Source organism: Elephas maximus, chromosome 20 (genome assembly GCF_024166365.1).
Source record: "Elephas maximus indicus isolate mEleMax1 chromosome 20, mEleMax1 primary haplotype, whole genome shotgun sequence".
NCBI classification, from domain to species: Eukaryota; Metazoa; Chordata; class Mammalia; order Proboscidea; family Elephantidae; genus Elephas; species Elephas maximus.
Genome location: NC_064838.1, coordinates 34,398,344 through 34,425,030, shown reverse-complemented (window position 1 = coordinate 34,425,030; position 26,687 = coordinate 34,398,344). Strand labels below are relative to the sequence as shown.

General features: G+C 40.1%; 2 protein-coding genes across 5 annotated transcripts in view; one reads left to right on the top strand and one right to left on the bottom strand.

Moving 5' to 3' along the window:
• The window catches only part of LOC126064388 (uncharacterized), a 33,765-nt gene extending 17,886 nt beyond the window's left edge, over nt 1-15,879 (bottom strand). Inside the window, exons 1-3 of the mRNA XM_049863413.1 lie at nt 15,864-15,879; nt 15,754-15,829; nt 14,938-15,589 (exon numbers count right to left, since the gene is read on the bottom strand). Coding sequence (XP_049719370.1) covers nt 14,938-15,589; nt 15,754-15,829; nt 15,864-15,879 — 744 coding nt within the window. The remainder of the gene's footprint in view (nt 1-14,937; nt 15,590-15,753; nt 15,830-15,863) is intronic.
• The window catches only part of LOC126064381 (uncharacterized), a 31,442-nt gene continuing 20,579 nt past the window's right edge, over nt 15,825-26,687 (top strand). For 2 of the 4 annotated variants that reach the window (XR_007514488.1, XM_049863408.1), the window contains exon 1: nt 15,825-16,363. Coding sequence is in view for 3 of the 4 variants with exons in the window: in XM_049863408.1 (XP_049719365.1) it covers nt 15,912-16,363 (452 nt within the window). In the remaining variant the exon portion in view is untranslated. The other 2 variants (XM_049863409.1, XM_049863410.1) reach the window with 2 other exon arrangements.

The following is a 26,687-nucleotide window of genomic DNA, read 5'->3' as shown; positions in this document are numbered from 1 at the left end:
GAGAAACTGTGCTCAAAAGGCAAGTAGCACCAATGGGGAGACTGAAACAGCTGAGTATGTTCACTAGTCTGATTTAACAGTACCCACGATAACCAAGTAAATCTATGGATATTCTTATGCTAAATAAAAAAAAAACTTTATTTCAAAAAACTTCAAACAAGTATAAAACTATAAAGGAACTCCCATTTACTCATTACCCAGTTTCAACAATTACTAACTCCGTTCATCTTGCTTCATCTGTTATGCCCCCATTCTAAAGCAAACCCCAGATGACATCATTTCATCCATAAATATTTCAGTATGTAGCTATAAAATCTTTTAAACAAAACGTGCGTTTTTAATTTTTTTAAAAGCAGAGACCTTCAGTCCATCATTCTGTCCTTTCCTAAAAAGTTTCATTCCCATATGTAAAATACTACCATCCAATACGAATTCATTTTACCACTCTTGCATCTTACTCCAAACCCAAAATATTGAAAAACAAAATAAACGACTCAACAAAACCACAAAAGACCTGAACATTATAATGACCAGCCTAGTGTTATATAGCTTTATCTGGAGACATTTAAAAGGCAGATGTATCCTAAACCTCAAGAGTTTAAAAAAAATTCCTTTAACTCTAATCAGAATACTTAGTGCCCTAAAACCACTTCAGAGAATACAATTTCTAACGTCTGAAAAGACTCTTAGATCCTGAAAATGAGCCTTCTTTCCTTAAAGATTCCTTTTCTGTTAGCATTTTTGTGTGATTACAATAATGGCAATATTATTTATATAGTAAGCAGTGATACACTTGTAAAGTCAGAGGCCTCAAAAAATTTTGGCAAGACATCAATTACTCCTTTAACAATTGGGCTCTTTTCATATAATCAACGGAACCACGAAAATCAGGTGCTTTTTAGTGTTACTTATCCTAAATAATGGGCAGTTTGGAGACCTGATCAAATAATAAATAATTCATAATAACAATAACATAAAATAAAAGCTAACATTTACTGGATACTTAACTTTGTACCAGCCACTGTTTCCAATCACTTTACCTGCATCATCTCATTTAATGCCTACAACAACTTTATGAGGAAGGTACCATTCCCATTTGGCCAAAGAATTAAACTCAACAAGTTAAGAAACGTCCAAGGACAGAGCAAGAAAACAGCAAAAGCTAGAATCTGAACGAAGGTCTATTCAACTCCAGAACCCTAATACTCTATCACTACTGCTTCACCATTTGGCATATCTTCACTTAGTACTATATTACATATTAGAATATGGCATATATATTGTTGAAATGATACTGCAACTTCTTTTAGGTATTATAATTAGGAAGGATAAAAATTTAATATTTAACAGGTTTTAAAAGATTTAAAAATCATATAATTAAATCATTTGAATTGTCAGTGAGGGGAAGACAATACACAATATAGAGGAAATCAGCACAACTGGACCAAAGCAAAAGCATACATGTTTCCCAGACACACCCAAACACTTTGAGAGACCAAGTAGCTGGAGCTGGGGCCTGCAGACCATAGTCTCAGGGGACATCCAGGTCAACTGGCATAACGTAGTTCACAAAAGAAAGTGTTCTACATCCCACTTTGGTAAGTAGCGAATGGGGTCTTAAAAGCCTGCGAGCAGCCATCTAAGACACATTTATTGGTCCCATTCCACCTGGACCAAAGGAGGATGAAGAAAACCAAAGACACAAAGAAAATACTAGCACAAGGACTAAAGGTCCACATAAACCAAAGACTCTACCAGCCTGAGACCAGAAGAACTAGATGGTGCCCAGCTATCACTAACAACTGCCCTGACAGAGATCACAACAGAGTCCCGGGCAGTGCAGGAGAAAAATGCAAAAGAGAATTAAAATTCACGTAAAAAGACCAGACTTACTGGTCGACAGAGATTGGAAATCCCCAAAACTACGGCTTCCAGATGCTCTGCTAACCTAGAACTGCAACAATTCCTAAAGCCCACTTTTCACACAAAGATGAGACAGGCCTATAAAACAAAAAACAACATACATGAAGAACATGCTTCTTCAAATATATGAGACCAAATGGGCAACTCTTGACCAGAAACAAGATGAGAAGGCAGAAAAGGACAGGAACTGGATGAGTGGACGCAGGGAACCCAGGGTAGAAAGAGGGAACATGCTGTCCCATTATGGGGAATGCAACCAACGTCACAAAACAGTATGTGTATAAATTTCTGAATGAGAAATTAACTTGTGCTGTAAACTTTCACCTAAAGTGCACGTGCACATGCGCACGCACACACATATAGATGACATCCTAAAATAACATCTAAATTTCCAGGTTAAGGGCAAATCATTCAAGAAATGTTAGCTGATGAGCTTGCTATTACGAGTACCAACAGTGTCCCAAGTTGACAGTCATGTTTATACTTGAATCATGGGAGACAAATGGGAAATGATCTAGCATTTACAGAGAGATAATTTTTACATTAAAAAAAATTCTTATCTTGAACTGTTTATGTTAAGCCAAGAAATTCTGGATCCTAAAAGAGAATTGACTAGCTCACCTTCCTATTCCATGGAATAAAAATACTTGTTATTGAAAAATCTAGAAAGATAGTTTTAGTAAATAAACTATTATGCTTTAAGTATTGCAAGAGAAGTGTAATGACAAAGTATCACTTCAAATACATACTCATGATGAAATCTGTCAACTCCTAGGCATAAAGATAGGAAGAGAACAGCCTAAAGTAGAGCTAGATTTCTGAGTACATCCAGCTTCGTAAATTTCCCTTAGTAACCATTTAAATATTTTACATAATTATAAAACAAGAAATAATCCCTGAAAAATCCTCAAGCAAAATGGATCAAATTAACCTTACTATGTATCGAGTTGGTGGCATAACCACATGGAGAAGGAACCATGCCAAATGATTTTAAAACATTGTAATTTGACTGTGTATCATTAAAAGGCTACACCTTACAAGCAAAAAGAAATGTAAAAAAAAAAACCCCCCACCTTTCAGTAGTCATTGTTCTGCTATTCTAAAATTGTTGCATTGCAAAAGAATTGTGTTGGTGTCAATGGAAACAGTTTTGGGGCATGGAGAAATAGTTTACATAAATATCATGTATGAATCTGAAATGGAAGTTACTAAGTACCAACTACTGATATTTAAAAAAAGAAGAAACCGTTTTCCTAGCTCTGTCCATTGGAAAGGTCTAGAAACAAGGACAACCCACTTCATTGATCATCTTTGGAAGCTGCTAGGTTACCAATTCATTATTTTGAAAACTGATGGATAAAAGGGAAAACCAAGTGTTTATCTTGCTTTCTGTATTCAAACTGTATCTTAAGGTAACCAAGTAATAAATGAGGGGGAGTTTCTCTTTAAGGAAATATTCCAGATAATAAATGAAGAGGTGATAAAATACCATCTCTTTGCAACCATGAAGGAAATGACAGACCTAGACCAGCGGTCTGAGAACCCCTGAAGCTCCTGAGATTCTTTCAGGAGGTATATGTGAGGTACTTCCTTTTTCAACTACGTATCTGTGTGAGGCTAGACTTTCTTCATGGTCTTCAATCAAAACAACTTATCACAACTAATTAAATGCAGAAGCAGTTATGAAAAAGCAGCTGTCTTCTATTAAGCCAAATACTAAAGAGATATGCAAAAATGTAAAACCATGCCACTCTTGTCACCTTTTTTTTTGAGTTATTTTTCACAAAAATCATGTTATTTACATTAGAGTTTATTGCTTTTATTTTAAAAATTATTAATAATTAAAAATTTTTTAGTTTCTATTTATAATATGGTAAATATAAATATAACCCACGTAAACAAAACCTCTTTTGGATCTTCAATTTTTAAGACTGTTAGATTTGAGAATGGCTGATCTAGGCAATGATTATAAACAACTGTTTAACATCACATAGACAAGCAGACATTATATAACTCTTAAAGGAAGTACACAGCACTCTTAAAAGTATGCTTGCAATTGATCTAATCACTAAACCACTACCTTACATGGGGGGTGGGGGGGCGGGGGCGGGTTCCTAACAGTGAAATGTGTTAAATGAAACCACAGAAATGGAATCTTCAAAATCCGAAAAGGAGGAAACTCTGTACAATAAATTTCTTCAACAAGTACACTACATTAAAACAAAACAAAACAACAGGGAAAGACAGCCTAACCTATAAATTAAAAAACTCAAGAAACTTACCAAGTGCTATGTACGTTCCTTATCACGATCAAATGCAATCTTTTTAACTAATGGTTTAAATAAAATCTAGTGGGGGAGGGTCCATTTTTCTATTCCCTCTATTTTGTTGTATTTGGAGTTTTTCGTAACAACAACAAAAAATTGTATCTATATCCACCCCTCCCTTGCTACCAACTAAAACGAAAAGAAAACGGCAATGAATCATTCTAAGAACTGCTCATTTGGAAATGGGGGTTCAGAGGGACCAACAGATAAATCCCAGTAGAGAAGGGGCTCCACAATCAAAAGTGCTCTATAAAGGAAATCGGGGTTGCTAGGTAATGGCTAAAAGTTCCATGATCCTCTATAATTAGGGTGAGCATATAAATTATAGTCCCAGCTGGAACATTTCTGAGACTGAAAGGGGGTGTTATTACTAATTATGCCACGACAGCAGGCATAAACCAGAACTGACCCCGGGAAACCATGATATTTATGGTCACCCTATCTATAAAAAGACTAAAATTTCTACCATTTTCACCAAAGATATTTAACTCGATCCTTTGGTTAACTATTTTCCATGATAAGGTGATAAAATTAAGTTATGCTACAAAAAGAATTGCTTGTCATTTCCCTTGGAGGGCACAAGGTTATTTCATAAAGTGCGATGTCTACTCCTCTTCTGCGTGGTGTAGTACTCTGCAAACTTACATTCCTTTTTATACCAGCTGGTTGTGATAAAACTCTACAAAGAAGGTTACTACTTACCCAAAGCCTTGCTTCTCTAAAAAGACATGTCTTCCCATGGACCTCCAAACATGGCCCAGTCAAGCTCCTATTCATTATTCCAAGCAACACTTCAAGTCTTAATGGCCCATGGGTTCAGTAAGGAAGAGTGAGGTAAAAACACCTGGGTCAGATCAGCTAGCCCAGGCTCTGAAGTGATAGCATTAGGATTGGCATTATCACCTACTATGGCTATATATGTTAGTGTGATTTTCATTTTTTGGATTTTTAGTAAATAACTGGTTTTAGCACTACTCGCATAATGTACCACCAATAAGGTTACTGCCTGTTTAATCTATACTTTATGCCACCTTATAGGTTTTTAAATATTGAGTAAGCTTTTTCAATAAAAGTAGCCTACAAAAGAAAATATGTATTAATTTGATATACAGACTCTGAAATTTTTATCCTCACCCTAATATGCACTGATACCGTGTCATACTACTCGTTTTGTTACTAAGGCTATAACATTATTGTTCTGAGTGACACAAAGAATCTAAATTTATTTAACAAGAACAAAAATAATTTTAAAAAAAGATTTCAAAAATTTAGACTTGCTTATTTTCTTCAGACTGTTTACAGGCATTTCACCTCATAGTTTTCAGGTCATAGAATAATAAAATATTTAACTTGCATGGTTATAGGAGTTTGTACCACAGAAATTGAGAAAATAAAAATTTATGTAGTCATACAACAATGTAATGCTATATTCACCATGCAATCAATCGTGCTGCTCAAAAGTCCTTCCCTTTGGTCTATGTTAAGAGGTTAAACTCTTTTGTCTTTAGAAATAAAAGTTTTTTTTTTTTTTAAATGTGCCCTTTAGAGTCTACCCTAAATATTATCACAGTAAACATGTTTATTTTTCAGATAACCATATCTAACTGTGGGTCTTCCTTTTCTATCTGGCTTTTTCTTATAAAACAAGTCAACTCTCAATAGCCCATGTTAATAAAGGAAAATATAACATAAATAAATGCAGAGGCAGTCTAATTGCCAACAGGTCCTTCTAGGTTCCTTCTCATAAATAAAACTTTCCTTGGATACCAAGAATGCCCAAACGGTTGATTATTAACTTCAGATCATCCTCCTTCACAGGAACTATGAGAGCACAAATTTTATGTGCTATGGTATGTACAGAGGTTGGTGGTAGGAAACAGGGTTTTCAACAGGGGCCAAAGATCGTAACAGGATGGGGAATAAGAACCTTGGCAACAGAAAGAAGGAAGGGAAAAAACAAAAAGCCCAGTACAAAATGAGGAAAAATGGGTGCAAACATAAAACAATGAGATCCACCTGGACATGTATTAAAATTAACATGTCAGCACTATAAAATATGCTAACATGATACTGGAACATCCTAACCAGATCATAATTTCTAAGAATTATGAAATAATCCTCTTACTGTATTCAGCAGTGCACACGCCTTATTTGATTACTTTTGAGCCTTCACAGTTCAGGCGTGGGGAGAGGAGAACCTCAGCATCAGAAGGCAACAAAAAAACGATAAAAATACAATTTCTTGGTTTTGGAGGGTGGCGTGCAATAAAGAAAGCTTGAAGACATAAATTTTGCAACTTGGAGAATTCTGAAGCATTAAAAATTTACATGAAGTTAACCAATTTCACCCACTAATGTAAAGGGGTAAATAAAAAGATCTAGGTTTTTTAGACCTTATTTTAATCATAAATCTAAGTTATGTAAATTAGTAATTCCCAATACAAATCTGAAGTATTACCTACAAAAGAGATTTCACCTTTCTTCAAGCTAATAATACTCACAGTAGCATCTGGTGGTAATAATGAATGTGTGACCAGACAATGAAAATTAAGTATTCTTAAAAACCTTTCTGTAAGGCTAAGCATGTGAAATGGTTTATCAGGAAAGGAAGTGAAGAATACTGAAGTTAAAAAATCTCTTTCACTATAGACTTTTAAGTCTAGAACACATCAGCTTTGTATTTAAGTATATGTAAGTATATCCACAACCTAACCATAATAAAAGTCACATGAGCCCATCCAATTTTTCCCCTTTGTTCTAATTTCTCTTTTGCTGGGGAGAGGCGTTGTGGGATAATAATAGCAGGAAATAAGATGGAGCAGCTGCACCGGCAGGATGAGGTATGATGCCATGATTCACCTCCATTCTAGCCTACTGCTGGCTAGGTCTTATTCAAAATGAGATTAGCTGCTTGGGGAGCCATAGCAGTTATCAAATCCTTTGGGATCAAGACATGCTCCCTCCTACTCTTTTACCTTTGCTGGGAACTTTTTCAGGCCTCTGGCAAGATTTAGGTAACAGACGCAGTAGAATGAATACCCTCGCTTCTCCTGGATGTTTACCCTAGTGCTACCTATTTGGTCTTAGCACATGTAGAGAAAACTACCTGGAATGGAAGCCACTGAGCTAGATGGCTTCTATTTTAGTACCACAATCTATGGAAAAGATCCATGTGAGTAAATTATTAAGAAATGACTACCCTCAATTTCTGTACTAACATGAAATATGGCTAAGTTTCGTGTTAATGCTGTTGCTATTTTACTGTAAGAAAGTAGAGAAACTTCTAACTGATGGTAATTTCAGTAATTAGTCACTAAAATTTTCTTTTTTGGGTCAAAATATTTTGTCATTATTGCCAAGACCATTACACATAAACATATAATGTTAACTGGGTTAACAAATCTTTTTTTTTTTTTTTTTTTTTAAAGAAAGACAAAAATGAGGCACATTTGATTATTACAATGTGCATTAAAGGCAGTTTCTAAAAATTATTCCATTAAGTTAAAACATCTCGTTTGCTAACAGCCACAAGCCCTCAATCCATAAGCAAAAATTAGCATTCAGTTTTACTGTTCAATTTCCCATGCAGCCTGGATAGAAGGGAAAATTTTAAGCTAGTTTAATACGGGGCTTCAAACCGGTTTTTCCAGGTTCAATCATGGGTGATGAAGTGACACCGGAGCAGGCCGGAATTTTTAAAATTTGGGTGAACCGGAACTACAACCAAAGCTGGAAAAATTATAGGTTGAAGCCCTGCTAGAAACTTAACTTCCCTCCTAGGGAAACAAGGGTAGCAAATGCACTACACAGCAACCAAATTTCTTGCCCGTCGGATTTTGTGCATTGTCGGAAACAAGCAGTGCCTCGTTCAAAGATGGTGGCTGAGCATGCTGCTATGAATGTGTGTCACTCTCCTTAAAAATCCTGCCAATAATCCAATCTCACACCTCAGTCTCCTGAAAAGGATCACTACACCTCTGCCATTCCAGGGCTCTGGCCCATAATTTTTTTCACTCCAGTTATGGTCCAAATCACCCAAATTTTAAAAATTCTGGCCTGTTTGAGTTTCACTCCGTTGGCCATGACTGAACTGGTTTGAGGCCCTGGTTTAGCAACATTTCAATACAGGTGGTAGCTCAATTCAAGCAACAGATGTGCTCTTGGAAAGCTGAGTTCAAACCAATTATTTCTTAAAATATATTAAGTATTTAAAAGAACCTCATGTATTCCTTTATAAAGGAGAATCCTTTTGTAATGTGAATAACTGCTCTCTAATTTATGAATGCGGTTCTCTAACTTTTTTAAAAAAAGAACAGGCTCATCTGTATTGCTTGCCGTTTACTTTAAGGGAACTAAAAGTATTGTTCGGGACACTGATCTTTTTAACATTTTAATGAAAACTTCAACAGTGGCCCCAAATTTGAAATGTTTCAAAGGGCTTGATAACCGATAGAGCTCTTTTAATCCTGTAATTCATCTTAACTCTAAAACTGGATGCAACCATCTCACTTTCAGCTGGGACTTGAGCACAAATGTATCAAACAAGGTTGGGCCTAACCTACAAGGTGGGTGAGGGAGTAATCTCCAGGGAATATCAGGTTCTCCAGGAAGTAGGTATGAGGCTGGAACAATAAGTAGCCTTCAATGGTTAGCATCTTACATGGTGGTAACCCAACACATGAATGCTGGAGGGAGCTCTCCATCTCACTGACATGAAATTGGAGCTTAACAATATGCAACTATTTCACACACAAAAAATTATTCTACATGTTCTGGTCTAATCCCAACCAAAATAAAGACACCAAATACCTTGAAATAAAAGTTTTTTTTAAATTGTGCTTTAGGTGAAAGTTTATAGCTCGTTAGTTTCTCATATAAAAATTTATACACACATTGTTATGTGACCCTACTTGCTATCCCTATAATGTGACCGCACATTCCTCCTTTCCACCTCGGATTTCCCATGTCCATTCAACCAGCTCCTATCCCTTTCCGCCTTCTCACCTCCCTCCCGACAGGAGCTGCCCATTTAGTCTCATGTATCTACTTGAACTAAAAAGAAGCACACTCTTCACAAGTATCATTTTATGTCTTATAGTCTGACCTATGGGTTTTGATTTAGTCTGATCTATTCTTTGTCTTAAGAGTTGGCTTCGGAAATGATTTTAGTTCTGGGTTAACAGAGTCCAGAGGTCATGTCTTTTCTTCCAGTCTCAGACCATTAAGCCTGGCCTTTTTACTTGAATTTGAGTTCTGTACCCACTATTCTCCAAAATATGTTTTATTCAGTCAGAATATTCTTTTCCATCTCCTAATGAGAACTCAGCTGTCAGATGCTCTAGAGCTGGTCTACTAAAGAGGTGACTTGTATTCAGGAGGGTGGAGGGCATGGGATTTATCTTATTTCAACATATACAAGCTTTAGTTTCATACTTTTCCCTGGAGAAAGAGGTTGAGGCCCTATTAGATGTTCTAGGATATACTAAATTTTGGGTTAACAGTACATGGTTGGCACAAATTCAATGCTCAAGTGGGAACTACAAATGATTTCTTTAATTGTATGCCAAGCTGAATAATCTCCCAAGGAAAAGAACCTCCTCCTCCAGCCGTTCATACCTCCTGTCCCTCCCCCACCAACACTGCCTCCCTGCTGTGCAAAGAGCCCTTTGTCCTGCCCTGCACTTATCTAGCTGTTTGGCCATATTGACAGGCCTACTGGAGGCATAATAAGGGAGTCAGTCTGACATTAGCAGCTGGCAATTTGAGACAAAAATCTTCCTTTTCTACTCAGACCAAACCCTGCTGCAGAGGTTTCTGGCTCCTCCCATGCTTCTATCTATTTCTCAAAAAGCAGCAGCAAGGAATTTGGCATTTTCTCTCGGTTAGGTAGCACAAATAAATACTACGATTCCCTAGACAGAAACCAATTCTATAAAAATTCCTACAGCCACTGCTTTTTTTGTGGTTCATGACATAGGCAAGAGAGTATCCCAGGCTCTGGGGCTAAGGAAAGGATTACTACTCCAATCTGCCATCAATACTCTGGGAATTCTCACGCTACAAGGAAGGTAGAAGAGCACAGAAAAGAATCAGATCAAGCCAACAGTAACATGCATCAAGCAAAACTGGCAAATAATCTTAGGGTTTAAAATACTAAGACATTAATCCAATAAGCAGAAAATTCCTTTTCCCTGTCTTTGTATCAAAGATACTTCATGTAACTCTTACATTGTTCCCTCAGGTATTCAGCAAACAAAATCAATACGATGGAAAAATTGAGTGAGGCAGGATGGGATTACAAATTCCTTGCTCAAGGAGGGTGCAGATAAAGTAGACTGATACTTAGCCTCAGTCCCATTATTTCCTTATTATATCTCATAGCTCCTTTGCTAAAAAATGTTGAGTTTGAATACATTTTGCCAGAATAAGAGAATTTTCTAAAGCAATGTTTTTTTTTTTAACAGCCCCCCAAAAGAGTTACTGGGTATCTTTCACCCAATTTAGAACTGAATACAAAATAGGGCAATTTTCTAAGAAATTGATTTGACTATGTAGTAGATGATACTCCCTCTACCTTTCATTAAATTTCCTGAATTCTTTCCACGAGAAAAATAAATCATTAATCACATCAACTGAAAGGTTAAAATGCCATTTTCCACATAGTTTGCAATTTTGGGCAGCAAGGAATGCTATCAATCCCCATCTATCATAGGTCCATCACACTTATTTTGTAAGGAGGGTCTCTGAAAAGATGTTTTGATCATATTACAAATGATCACCAGTTGTACTATTAAGTACATATCATCTGACACATTTTGCAGAATCAAAGTAAGCTTATGTCTTTAAAATGTCTATCAAGAAGTTTCAGTTTTCAACACCTGAAACACAATTAAAAAAAAAAAATTCATCGCTAGGCTTCTTAGTTTCACAATAAACTCACAAATCACCAGAGTTGAACTAGATGTTATAAGAAATTGTATACTAGTCATAATTCAATTTCTCTCTAAAAAATGTATCCAATGATCACTTACTGTGGTTAACTATGGCGTAATATCTCATAGGTTACTTCAATGCAAAGAGGAGAAAACAAGAATGGTATCTGCATATCTGCACTATGTTATTTTTCCATCCAAAAGGCAGAAATAAAAGAGCCACTCCCCCAGAGAGGCCAGCATAATTTCACAAAACATGTTAAATCTTGGGACAAAAAACAGGATCAGAAAATGTACAAAATTTCCAGCATCTCGGTTAAATAAATCCTATTGAGCCTTTATGATCCTTATGGAAAATTATTATATCAAGACCACAATGAGTTCTAAACAACAAGCGAAAAAGCAATTATCTTACAAGGTAACTTTCATATTACATAAAAATCTAAACTAAGAATATTTACATCTTAAACTATAAGCGTGTCAACAGTATGAGTGAAAACATACTTATCTGATATGGCATGTTATACATTTGATAATAAGAATTAGAATCATCTAATATATTCTCCATTAAGCTTCTGTTTCATTGGTCTGCTTGTATCACTGGAAAGACAACGCAAGCCATATTTGTGAATGGCAAAACTCATTTCCATTCCTTCTGGTCCCCTGCCACAAATGTCAGAATCATAGTACACATTATAAATGTTTGTGGGATTGAAATGCATTTACACAAAACTGAACAAATAAAAATTCTGAAAAAAAGTATAAAATGCAAGTATGGGGCGGGGGAGAACCTAACACATGGGCATCTGTTATATTGTATGTAACTGGTGGTATGTTTGGGTGGTGGCTCTCCTTACAGTACTTCCATACTCAACAGACTGCTCTGCTTAATCAGAGATCTTCCTGTGTCCAGGAGCTTTGGGGGAGCAGAGACCACATTAAGGGGCTTAGAGGCTGTCTTCTTAAGTGTACCGTACCAGACTTATTTGCTTTCTGAATATTCCTTCTGGTCTGTCCTATATTTCAGATTGATCATGGCCAAAAATACATCTTTGTGATGTCAGAAGACTATTTCCAACACATATATAATAAATCAATATTACAGGTCAAAACTCCAAAGAAATAATCTAAACTGAAGAAGTCTATTACTAATATAGAAATTAAAAAGAAAGTATTTCTGAGATTTATATTTACAAATCACTTCAAAAAGGGCAATTCTCTTTAGAGTTAAACCTTTTAAGGTTCTCAGTTTAGTAAACCATCTATTCAATAGGTAAATAAGGCCTAACCAATGGAAGGAAGGAAGGAAGAAGGCACACAAACAAGGAAAAAAAAAAAAAAACTGATTAAAGAGATGGAGGAAAACATGCCAGGCAGAAAAAAAGCTGATTTTTCCCCCATCTGGTTCTCAATAAGATCCTTAAATTCTTATTACTTTGGTTTTAAATGGAGTCAAAAATTAAAATTCTATTGGAACTTACAGTCTTATCCAAGCACAACTCCCCAGAAAAAAACAAAAATCAGCCCACCACCCCACCAACAAAAAAGAAAGTCTTTACGATTCAGTTTTCAGATGCTGGTATCTACAAATAGGTAATTATAAACTGCTAGTTCCCATCTCTCCACTGATAAAATGCAAACCAATTCATCAGTGAGAATTCTCAGAAAAGCAAGGTTTCTTCTTAATCTTCAAGCAGCCATTGCCTAAGTGCAGTTCCCTGCAGCCAACGGCATTAATGGACGCTGCACTGCTGTCCTTCCCTGGAGACAGCAGCCAGCACTACTCAAGCTTCTCACGTAGCAACCAGAGCTCCAGAGCCAGCAGCTGCTGCTGCCTTGTATACTCACCCCTGTGATCCAACCCAAAGGAACAACCTTCTCCTTACCCACCCCCACTCCTTACACTTTTTTTTTTTTTTTAAACCAGTGCTCTGTGCCAGAAAAGCTGGAATTCTGTTTTCAGAAAGAAACAACCCTAAGGTCATCCTCTTAGTTTTAAATTAAGATCCTTTATTAGAAAAATCAACATTTACCAAATTCCAAATATCCATTTTAATTAAACCAGCAATTTAAGAGCTAAGATTAAGCTTTAGTCTTTAGAAGGCCAATTTTCCAAGCACTCTACAGTCGAATTTAAATTTGCTGCTAGAGACAGAGCCTTGTATCATGTCCTACCAGAAGACATAAATTCATTTTTCTACACACAGTGACAGTCTGAGTAAACCTTAAATACTCTAATCCCTTAACGGGCCAGAATTTTTGGCTATGGAAGAAAACTAATGATCCTCCTGAGAAAACTGGAAGAAATCCAAAAAAAAAAAAATTTCTTGTGTCCGCCAAAAGGCCCAGAAACCTTCGATTATGAGTATTCCCTGCTTTAATTCTAGCTCAAATTTCATACATCTAAAATTACCATTTGTAACTTTTCTCTCAGAATGACCTAAAAACACTACTGATATAAAATATCAAAAAATGTTTTTCCCAAATAAGGAGTACATAAACATTCTCCTGAAAAGCTTGTTATTCTAAGCTCAGCTGGCTCCTTTCCATTCAAAAGTATAACCATACAACATCTGCCGGACAAAGAAATGTAAATATGACCTTGGTCACAAATATGTCATTAAAAACAACTTGTTTAGTCAAGTGATGAAGGAAATCAGCAAGGAACCTGGATTCTTCCAGTACTATGAGCACAAGGTAAATTGGAGAAATGAACTTAAGTACAGACAAAGCCCAATGGAACCCAGAGCTCTGGGCAAGAAATGAGTTACTGGTGAACACATTGCACAAGTAACATGAGAAAGCAGAAAATGCAGGTCATACACGCACCCCTGACCTAGACCAGCAGAGCTGGCTGCAGCATCAGTACCCAAGGGAAAGACCACTTACACTCCTAAGAAATGAGACAAGCAAAGGCGCTATACAGAATAAATTAGCATAGAAGGGGCTTTCCCAACAGTTAAACTTTCCCTCTCACGCGATTCACCTACTTAAACCAGGGCTATTAACCACCCCCATTCACTTCACATCCCAGGCTTCCACGCAGAGGGAAAAGAGAATTCATAAAGACTCAATTCTTCTGCCTTTAGAGACCTTCTCAAATGATCGCACTGCACGCCCAAGGCAGAAAAAACGACACAATTTGGCTCCACTCCAGGCTCGAACCCTACAATTCAATGGGGCTGTATCAGAGATACTGGGGAATACGCCACTGGGAGCCCAAGAATGTGAGGTGGGGGTGGCGGAGGTAAAATCTTCAGTGTGGGAAAGGAAGCAGTCATCTGAGATGGGGATCTGAGAAGGAGAGGCAAGGCCTCCGGGAACATTAGGAAGGCGAGATCGAGGCCCCCAGAGCCATCAGAGTTAGCACAAGGCCGAGGGAACGGGGATGGGGAGGCTAGGAGAGGGGGAAAAAAGTGCGAGAGGCCTATCCTCAAGTAAAAGATAAACGTGGAGCAGGCAGTTCTCAGGAGTGAGGCGGTGTGGGGGGAGGGGAAGCGTCCTGACCTGGGAAAACCACGAAAAGGGTAGTGGGGTCGCCTAGATTATGTGGGGGCTCGCTCCCTAGAAACGAGGGGTGCAACGGCGTGTGCAGTGCGGCGAGGAGGATGAGAAGGGACAGCACCCTCCTGCTAAGAGCCCAGGGAAGGCCAGGCCCACGTCCCGAGGAGAGCGAGCGGAGGCGAGGGAGGTGACCCTTCCCTTCCCCATGCCGGATAGTGAGAGTAGGTGTCTCTTTTCTATAAGACCCTTACCTTGTCCCAGGCGCTGCCGGGGCCCGGGCCCGGGCTGCGGCGCACGGCACTCCCGGGAGGCAGCAGGACTCGAGTTAGGCCCAACGCGGCGCCACGGCGTTTCCTGGCCGGGAATGGCCCGTGCCCGAGAGGTGGGGGTGGGGGGCAGAAAGGCGGAGCGAGCCAAAGGCGGGGAGGGGGGAGGGCCAGGGGAGGAGGGGAGGACGGCACTACTGTGTTGGCTGACTGGCGGGACTGGGGCTGCGTGAGTCTCTGAGCGCAGGCGGGCGGCGGCCGCCCCTCCCCCGGCGGCGGCAGCGGCGGCGGCGGCGGCGGCGGCAGCTCAGTCAGCCGCTGCCCGAGCGGAAACGCCACTGACCGCACGGGGATTCCCAGTGCCGGCGCCAGGGGCACCCGGGACACGCCCCCTCCCGCCGCGCCATTGGCCTCTCCGCCCACCGGCCCATAGTCATTGGCTAGCTCGCCGCCAATCAGCGGAAGCCGCCAGGCCGCCTGGAGGAGAGGCTGTGCTCCGGAGCTCCGACTCCTCAGAGAGCCTCGGCTAGGTAGGGGAGCGGAACTCTGGTGGAAGGGGGGGGCCGGTGGATTGGGGGGGACGGGGTGGCTGAGGTGGACAGTCTGGTAGCTGGGAGTCCCCTTCTCCCGCAGGAAGCTGGGAATATAATGTTTGTTAAGCTGGAAGGGAAACAGAAGGTCGGACGCAGAAGGGAGGGCGGCCCGCCCTGCGGCAACCGGAGGGGAGGGAGGAAGGAGCGGAAAAAGCACGAAACCGGACCGAGCATTGCTCCCGCATAGGGAGGAGTGCTTCCGGCTTACCTCTTGTCGCTGATTGGCCGCTTCTTCTCCCGCCGTGTGCGAAAACACAAATGGCGTGTTGTGGTTGGAGTAAAGTCTTGTCAATTACAGCTTCGGGAGCGCGCAATCGCCTAGGGACTCTCGCATTGCCCCCTGGGTGGGGTGGGTAGGTAGGTGGGATGGGGAGAGCTGGACGTGCGGGCGCGGTCGGCCTCCCGCGGGAGTTGGGGGAGGGAAGGGTAGGGTCAGTGAAAGTGGCTCCCGCGCGCGCGCGCGTCCTCCCACCCTCCCCTTCCTTTGGGGAGTCGGTTTACCCGCCGCCTGCTCGGCCTTGGCATATGATTGGCTGCTGGAACTCGAGGAACGGCCCCTTGCTATTGGCTCGGGTCCCAAATGAGCGAAACCACTGCACTGGGCGGCGGGGGTGGTGCGGAGGCGGTCATTGGTACGGTCCTCCCCGAGGCCCAGCGCCGCAGTGTCTGGCCCGACGCCCCTGCGCAACGTGGCAGGAAGCGCGCGTTGGAGGCGGGAGCAGGCCGCCCGGCCGAGGCTTCTGGGTGACGGAGACCACCCGGGGCGCCCGCCGCCTGAAGGACGAGAAAAGCCCGACCTACTCCCGGGACCCGTGGAGGTAGGGGAGGGAGCGAGGGTCTGTCTGGCTGATTTGTGGGTGAGAGGCGCAGGTTCTCCAAAAGTCTGCGCGAGCTGCAATCCTGAGGGAGCTGCAGCGGAGGAGGCGGAGAGAAGGCCGCACCCTTCTCGGCAGGGGGAGGGTAGTGCCGCAATACCTTTATGGGAGTTCTTTGCTGCTTCCTGTCTGCTAAGGACCGCCCTGGGCCTAGAAGAATCCCTCCCTCCCTGTGATCTCGTCATCGCCTCCATGTCGAGTTGCGCCTTCTCGATTGTGGGCGTGATTCTTTCGCCGAGGCTTAAGGGCTAAGCTGGTGTCTGGGCGTTGTCCTGCGGGGGGATAGAGCGCATGTAAGATTTGAGGGCAAACCCAATTTTTATATCGTTCCTCCAGATCTGAGCCGATGTCACTACATAAAGGCGGAGGGGATGTGCTCTAGGCAATCACCTGGGGCTGATTTTTTGCAGCGGCACTATGATGTATTGCTACTTAAGGTCCTTTTTGGAGCAGTTTTCCTGGAGATAGAGATGATTAAAGGCACGATCACCGGAGTTTTGTACTTAGTCCATATGACACCTTTGTTATACCACCGCAGTGTAACATCCTAGTGTAAATCTTAAAATTTTAGCGTTAGCTTCAGAGCCCGGTGTTTCATTGCCTTCCTCCACCGCCCCTGCGCGCCTCCCCACCAGCTCTCTTTCAGCCATCTAGTCAAGCATCTTACCACTATCACTCATACTTTGGTCCCATTTTTCTCTTGCTCATCCAGTCCAACCTTTCTCCTGGTCATGGGTAGCCCAGTGAGTCATGGAACTAGACAGGTTGGTTCCACCACGAATTAAGGCTACGCAACTTAAGCCAGCCTCACTGTTACCCTGCCTTACCTATTCGTTCCTAATGAGTTTTCTTGAATGTTTGTCTTGATTTTTGTATTGTGTTTTTTCTTCAGCTGGGATTATACTTCACAGTCCAGCTGACCTTGACGCCTGCTTTAACTGAGAATCTGACACGATGGAGTTCAGCAGCATCTCCCTTTTACATTAGAATTTGTCTTCTTTAGTCCTTTGATCTTTTTTTTCCTGAAGCTAACCCCTTTATCTGAGCCCTTGGACAAGGACTTTACTCCCTGAGCTTTTACCTTTGTCATATTTCCTATTTCTCTACAATTTAACTTTTTAAGTTCCAGAGTGTATTCAAGTTTTCTGTCCTTGAAAGCTTTCTTTTGGTCTTGCTACCTTGTCAAGTTATCCCTCCTTTTTCTCTCTACCAACAAACTACATGAGAGTAGGCAGCCACCGTGCTGCTTCTCGCCCACATGGTCCATTTACTGTGTAGCCCTTTGGTGATACAGACTTTGACCGCACCATGGCATTGAACCATTCTGGAAGGGCAAGTGAATACCATCAAATCCAGTAGTGTTTCTTAGCCACCTGCTCTATAACTTGGGCCTGTGACCAGTCCACTTTCTTGAAACTTCTTTTAGCTTTCTACTTAACCTACATGAGAGGTTGTAAACAGTTCTACAGAATCCAGGCAGGTGACTAAATACAAGAAATGTGCCTGATATTGGAAATGATGGGAGCCAGATGTACTGCCTGGAAGACAATGGAGTGAGAATGCTGCGGAACTGAGGAGTTCAGTTTCTGCCCAAAGGGGGAAGCAGCTATTCAACTTCAGCTGAATCTTAAGAATGTGGGACCAAGTTTGCCTGTCTTGGTATTTTTCAATAGAAAACTGGAAATCTAGACTTTTAGGTGAAATTAAATGTTCTGTGACACTAATATACCATAGAAAGCACAATTAGTGCCTACCAGTTTGCAGCCTTTTACCTGTATCCTCAGATTTCCACTGTTCCTGGTGTGTGACTTGATCCAGTTTCTACAGCTTCTTTTAAAACATTTTCCCAGAACAGTTCATACTTAAATATTTGCACGTTATATACTGCACGGAGGAATCCATCTACCTGAGTGCCTGTGACTAATAAATCTATTTCCAAAGCCAGTCTTCCTTGACTGAGTCTTGTGTTTTTGCTTGTTAGGCACATCTAAGGAGCCCTCACGGCACAATGGTTAAGTGCTCTGCTGCTACCCGAAAGGTCAGTGGTTCAAATCCACCAGCTGCTCCATGGGAGAAGAGACCTGGCAATCTGCTCCTGTAAAGATTACAGTCTAGAAAATTCTGTGGGTCGGTTGTGGTCTTCCACATGGGGCTGCTGTGATTCGGAATCAACTTGACAGCACACAACAACAGATATATCTACCTCAAACTCAACATGTGTAAACTGAATTCATTCTCCTGCACTCTCCCATCCCTTCAAACTTCATTTGTTCCTAGTCTTGAGGTCTGTTAATTTGCCGTTTAGTTACTAGTGATAAACACCTGAGTCATATTGGGCTCTTTCCCTGCCCCTTTCCCCAGGTGATGCCCTCAGTCCTGATGTTGATTCTTTGGAATACCTCTCAATCCATCCCCTTGTTCCATTCTCATTGTTAATATCTAAGGTCAGTTGCCAGGATAATAGCCTTCAAACTGATCTGCCTCCAGTGTCATCTTCTGATCAATCTTAAATGTTGCCAGGGTGATTGTCCTAAAGTACACATAGAGCATGTAAATGCCTGCTTAGACTCCTTCACTGGCTCCTTAACTAGCAGGATGAGTTACATGCTCATGAGTGTGGTGCACAAGGTCCTTAAGTAAGCTAACCTCAACATTTATCTACATTGTTGTTATTTGCCATGATTTTTTACGTATACAAACACTACCCCTCCACACTGAATTGATTGCTGTTAGCCAAATGATAGTGACATTGTCATCCTTCTTTGTAGGGTTCCTTCTGGAATGTTACCCCTGGTGTACCCTTCGAGACTTAAAACTCAAATATTTTCTAAGCCAGGCTCCCCTTTAAAGAAGTAACAGTACTTTCTCCTAATCCCATAGCAGTTTGTACTTGGCTTGAATCATAGTTCTCAAGTTGTTGTTATTGCTGATTTAAACTCTCTTCACTATTGCAGTCTTCTTTAAGGTGCAGTTTGAGTCTTATGCTGCATAATGTCCGTTCAGGCAGTGTCTGACCCACGTACAGGTCCGTGGTCCCAAAAGGTTATTACAGAGTTCAGAAATCCCAGAGAATGGGACGTAGCAGACATGACCAGACATAGCGGACGCAACAGCTTTCTGTGCACATGTGTACCTTATGTCTCTTGTATATAAAGCGATTGTGTTGCCAGGCACATACTGGTACAGTGCATGTATAACCTATAATGCGTATGTGTTGACAGTCATGATAAATGCTTACGTATGTACTGTTCTTTCTATTAATGTGAACTTTCCCTACTTAAAAAGTTTACCGTAAAACAGCATATACTTCGACTTGTAGGCAGCAGCATCCAGTCTTGTGTATTGCACATCTTTTAAGTGTTGTAGCATTATCTCCGTTTAATTTTCCTTTGAAAATATTACTGTGAAGGGCATCATGGCTCCCAAACAGCAAAACCAGTGCTAGTGATAGCAGCAGCAAGAGGCAAAGGAGAAGTATCGAGTTGGAAGTGAAACAAAAGGTATCCCCATACTAGCTTTGCTAAGTATATAACAGTGTTTGCACAACATCCAAATGACAAAAAAAAAAAACCAAACCCATTGCCATATGAGTTTATCTAAATGACATAACATTCTATTTCACAGAATGTGTTGTGGATTTTAAGCAACACATAACTGTGTATTACTTGATGCATACCAAAAAAAATCCATTAACGTTGAGTCAATTACGACTCATAGCAACCCTATAGAACAGAGTAGAAGTGCCCTATAGGGTTTCCAGGGAGCAGCTGGTGGATTCGAACTGCTGACCTTTTGGTTAGAAGCCTCTCTCTTAACCACTGTGCCACCATAGCTAACCACAAATAAAATGGAATAAATGGCATGCATATGTCTTTGTAAGGTTTGCCATATTAATGGTTTCTTGAACAGTGTTTTATGTCTGCTAGCTTTTTTTTTTTTTAGCCTCTAGCACTGTCTGAGGAAGGTTTCTACAATGATGGAAATGTTCTATCTGTGCTATCCAATATGCTGTCCAGTGATGTTGAACACTGGCAGTTTGGCTAAACAACTGAATTTTTTAATTTAAATTTAAATAACCACTTGTGGACAGTGTAGGTGATAGCCACAAAATTCTGTTGAGGATGGCAGAAAACTTCATATGGACATTGATAATTTTATACTGAGCAATGTGAAAATAAAAGTTGAACCGTTCTGGTCTGTGTACGTTTTTATTCCCCATAATTGTTTTGTTTTACTTATTTCTATAGTTCACCTGTACTGTGTTGAGAAAGCAAGTGTTGACCAGTTTGGATTTCAAAAAACGCATAATGAATTTTAGGAAGGTGTGATTTCATTATAATGGGAACTGGAAAATAAATGAGAGATGACAAAAGTTTAATGAAGACAAGGATTATACCTAATGTGAACCTAAATTTCAGTCCTCCAAGTTTTCATTTTTTGCGGAAAACAACTAGAGGCTCTAAGCATCATGAGTGACAAGAAAGTATCATAAAGTAACTTTCATCCTGTTAAGTGTAAGTTAATATAAACATTTTAACACCAAGATACTTTTTGATTTATGGCTAATATAGCGTTTCATCAATTTCAGTTATATATTTAAAGAGATTTTAGGGTTTTTTTCACTTAAAATTTGGACTTAGGATATATGACCTTCAGGACAGTGGTCTTTAACCTTTAGTGCTGCTGTTAACTATCAAGTTGATTCTGACTCATGGCGACCCTGTGTTGGCCCCACGAGGGTGAGTTTGAGCAGCCAAGTTTTTGGTTAGTTCCATCAGTTAACCAATTGTGCCACCCTGGGACTCCTACCTTCCTTCAGTGTGCACAGAGTTGCTGTTTAATGCAGATTGTGAAATCCCACACCTAGAGATTGAGTTCAGTTAAGATGGGGTGGGGAACATACTAGAATTGTGTGTATTTTTTTAAGCTCCTCATTTGCTTCTGATGGTGGTGGTGCAGAAGCCACACTGCAGATACAGCCTGGGGGCTGCATTATACCTATTTACCTGACAAAAAGAATCTTTTTGTCTCTGAAATGATTACAACTTCAGAAAAACTACTTAATGATGCTTTATGTCCCATCTTCTTGGTCCCTCAATTTTTCAACTGAGCTATTTTCTATCCTTCCCCCCCTCCCCCCGCCAAAAAAAGAAAAAAGTAGTAATTAATATTTTGGGGAACTTGCAGGTCAAATTTTCAAAAGGATGTTAACATAGTCCATATATATATACACACATATTTTTTTAAGGTAAGAAATGGAAGTTCTTCATTGTTTTGTTTCTCCTGCTAAATTGCATTCCTCAAGGACACAGGGATTTAATTTTTGATTCCCAATGCCTAAGTGCAGAGCTCAGTACTCAGAAAATGCTGATTTTATTTACTTATATGTGAAATTGGTTTTCAAGTTCTAGCTTAAGCCCACAAAACATAGAAATAAGGCTCCTTTCATGGAGGAACTTTAGGGTCATACTTAACCTAAGTCTCTGAGTATTCTATTCATAAAGGAAACTGATGCTTCGTGGTCTCTGAATCCATCTGTGCCATTCATCCCTTCCTTGGGTTTCCTGTTCTAACCATTTCAGTTATCCTCTTCCTGTGCTTTATTTCTGTGGGCCTTTTTTTTTTTTTTTTAATAAACTGGCTGCCTATTTCCTTTTGAAGTAGTGCAGTATTATTTCCTATACTTCTAGGACAAAAATTAACTACATTGAACACGTATGTGTACTTGCATGAGGGATTTGGTAAATTTTGTGAAGGCTTGTAATTTATTTAGATTTGTAGAATTTGAACTAGATAAGGCCTCTACCATGTATTTATTATAATACGGAGGCTTGGTATTATTCTGTAATTACGGATTACAACTCCAGAATATGATAGACGTCCACATCACAAGAATAAACTAGTTTGTTCATGCTAGTCTTGTAAGATCACAAATCCAGAAATCTGGTATTTCGCAGGTTGAAAATTCTTGGTTTTGTTAGCTTACCTAGTGGCATACTAGTTTATATTGGAAGATACACTTACCCAGAATCTTACTTTTCTTATCCAGGACTTCCTATTATAGGGCAGAACGTCAGGCATTAAGAGGAAGAGTATTTTGAAAATATCACTTCTTTGATTGCAGTTTTGTGAAATATCCAGACTAGGCAAGTACATCAAGACAAAATTAGATTAGTGGCTACCAGGGGCTGGGGGCGGGAGGGAGGAATGGGAGTTTAAAACAAAACCATAGTAAAACACTGGATAAGAATGTTTTTTGAAAAATAAATCAGAAGGGGTATTCAGATAAAAAAAATTCAAAGCAGCCTTCCCTGATGCCCTGACCCACTACATTGGGTCCCCCACTTGGATGTTGTAACACTCTGAATTTCTTCATTGTAGCGCTTCTCACAATTTTAATTATATAATTTGTTTTTTCCTACTACTTTAGGTTGCTCCTTGAGGGCAGGACTGTGCTTGTTTATGGCTGTATCCCTGTTGCCCAGCACAGGGAGGTCTACGAGGGAGTCCACGAGGTCGAAACCATTTTCATAATACTAAGAGACACTGCTTTCCTTTTCCTCTCACTCTCAAGTGTATAGAGGCTACATGATGTGTGATGACATCATCTACTGATGCTAATGGATGTTGTGTGCTGTCCATTTGAGTAGAACGGCCCCCACAGGGTTTCCAAGGCTGTGATCTTTATAGGAGCTGATCGCCAGGTCTTTCTCCCCCAGAGCCGCTGGTGGGTTTGAACCACTGACCTTTCAGTTAGCAGCTGAGTGCTTAACTATTGTGCCACCAGGGCTCCTTTTGATGCCAATGGATGGTGCTATATACTTGTGAATTTTCTAAGGTAGTAGGTGTAGATTTATATTTTTCGATATTAACTCAAAGTTCTGACTCACGGGAAGGAAGAATCAACTCCAAAGGAACTGAGAAATGAAAATATGAAAGTTATCTTTGTCTTGACTGTAGATGCTAATTTATCTTATCATGTCTTAAATGAAATACAATAATTTTGAATAGTATTTTGGTGCCAGCTAGGTTGTGGTATTACTTTGAAAACTAAGCAGTGTTTTTTAAAAAGATTTTAAATGTAGACGTGACGAGCTCCTTCAAATCCAAAAAACCCTTATAGGTTTTCAAACTAGAAATGAAAAAGCTACTGAAGTATCAAAGTGTATTACATTGGCTGGACAGACATGATAGCTAGAAACTTTAAAAGGCCATATACAGCTGACATTGCTGGATGAAAAGTAAGGATAATAGTAGTGACACTTTTTAATGATACAGGAATTGGTCATGTTGAAGATTTTTGTGTAGACATGAAGTCATATCTCATCTATTTAAGGAAAAACCATTGTCATTGAGTTGATTTCCGGCTCATAGGGACCCTATAGGACAGTATACTACCCCATAGCATTTCCAAGGGGCAGCTGGTAGATTCAAACTGTTGACCTTTTAGTTAGCAGCCAAGCTCTTAACCATTGTACCACCAGGGCTTTTTGCCTTAAAAATGGATGAATCTACAAATGGCCTGAACTAGTCATTCTGCTGTATTTATCTGGTATGAGCATCTACTGATTATCAGAGATACCCAGGACAAGCACAACTTGTTCTGTAATAGTTAAAATGTTGAATAACTTTTTTTAATCTCATGATTTATCCAGAACTATATTGATATTTATACTAATGGTTAAAAAGCAGTGGTAGGTAAAACTGCTACCAACTTAGAACAAATCAAGGCAGTGCCTCCCATCCCACTAGTTAAGTAATATTATTTTTTTATTATGGTACTTTATGGAAACCCTGGTGGCATAGCGGTTAAGTGCTATGGCAGCTAACCAAAAGGTCAGCAGTTCGAACCCGCCAGGCCCTCCTTGGAAACTGTGGGGCAGTTCTACTCTGTCCCGTAGGGTCGCTACGAGTCAGAATCAGCTCGACGGCAGCGGGTTTGTTTTTTTTTTGTATGGTGCTTTAGGTACTCTACAGACCCTTGAAAATATTTCATTTTTTCAGTCTTTTGGTGCAGGCAGTGGAGACCTGAGCTGTATCTGATCTTTAGATTACTTAATAGTTCTTCAGGGATCTACAGTTTTGGCAGAGCTTCCTGAAAGTCTTATTACCATTTAAAAGGAAAGATGTTTAAACAAGTTTTCCTTTTTGACCTTTCTAGTACTTTGTCAGTTTCTGGAGGTAACTAGTTATCTTCCTGTCTTTAAACTTGTAAAATATTTCTCAATGTTTGTTGTCCCCCCGCCCCCCCCCCCCCAAAAAAAACTCATTCCCAGTAACCGGATGTCTGGTCCATAACTCAGTTCAGATTACAGATTACTTTCTCCATCTCTTCACATTCCTGTGGTCCAAGAGACTGGCTTCAAAGGTTGAAAACCAAGGTCACAACTAGTGAGTGGCAGTGTCATATATAACTCATTCCCAGGTCTTCTGATTCCAGGAATGATGCTTTTGGAACTACTTTCATATCCTACTCATAGACCCTTCTTCTCAACTGCTTTCTGTCCTTCCAGGGAACACTTTATGTGGACCGCCGGCTAGCTCTCTTCTGCTTATGGGAACTCCCCTCCCCAGATTGATGGTCTTTTTTCCCTGCTGACCTTGATTATGAGCCAGTATGCAGCCATTAATCCTGCTCACAGCCATTTCCTGTTCTGTCTCCAGAGTACAGAATACCACACTAGGAAGGAAGATGGCAAGCTATGCAGACAATGCCCATGTTATATTAACTTACTGAATTGAGTCTGGCCATGTTTTCACTGTGGTATTCACTTTAAAGGTATGAAGAGTCAAGCATAAATTTCATTATTCCAAACTCATGTAAAACAATCATTTGTTCAACAAATATTAAATGCCCACTGTGGTAGGTACTATGCCAAAACACCCATTGCTGTCAAGTCGATTCCAACTCATAGTGACTCTACAGGGCAGAGTAGAAGTGCCCCATAGTTTCCAAGGAGCAGCTGATTATAACTGCTGACCTTTTGGTTAGCAGCTGTAGCTCTGAACCACTGTGCCACCAGGGTACTATGCCAGGTACTTGGTAAAAAGCAGTGAAAACAGACACGGTCCTCACACCTCCTGGTTCTGCACTGTAGTGGGATGCTGACCAACCCTTATTTAGTATGAGATTTAAATGGTTTCTTTTGCCAGAGATGAAAGGTTTTATGTCCAGCCTATTTTTTATAAATACTGCTGTGCATTCTGATCATATTAAAAACTCCAGTCTAGGGTATAAAACCTTTATAAATGTCTTGTTTATGTCCAGTTAAGTCTGAAGTATGGGGTAGTGTATCAGAAAAACCAGACTAGGACTGTTGGCTATGCTGCTAATGTGAACTATTTATTCTTTCAAAGGAAGGAAATAACGTGTCTTAAGAAATTAACATGTAAGACATCAAAAGGTAATATGAGTAATGCTGTTCTGTCACTAACATGACACTGCAAATCTAAGCTGAATGCAGAGGAACTCAAAAGTAAACTTTGAGTATTATAAAGAATTACACACAGACACACATAAAACGTAGCCCAACTGCTCTTTGCCCCAGGGAGGTACCATTTTCACAAGGAGTAAATGTTGAGGTCATTTCATTTTCCAGAAAACTATCTTAGGAAGGGCTTTTAGGTCTGTAACTGGAAAAGCAGCTAAATGTGAATAGCTATCCAGGAGAAATAGTAAAAGAACTTTATATGACCCCAAAATTTAAATTTTTCACTCAAACATATGTCAGTCTGTTCCCTAGTCCCTTTAAGAAACCAATAAAAATACTTTGAGAGATTTATGTTTGACTTTGAAAAACATACCTTTGTGTACTGAAAGAAAAATAAAATTTAACTTGGCTTGTTGGTCCCACACTGCATCTTTATTTTTATATATGTATTTGCTACTATTTACAAAAAGAAATGTTCCATACTACTAATAGCCCAGTATCTTTGCAATCTCCTTGATAAATCCTCATACTATTTTAGTTCCATGTATTAATCTGAATAAAAGATGTATAAATTTTTAAAGCAAATGGTAAATTTTCCCACAGGCCTTGTGATTTCATCTTGTTGTGGGACAAACACTGGTCATGAAGTGTAATAACACTTCATTGTTTGAAGCTGAGGTAATGAGAAATTAAGCAAGTGCAAAGCAAAGCTGCATCAGCACAGACATGACCCAAGACGCTCTGATATGTTCTCTGCCTTTCCTTTAGGCCAAGGTGGCTTTCCACCTGCCACCATAGAAACAGGAACTGCTGCAGCAAAGCTTGAAAACAAACTG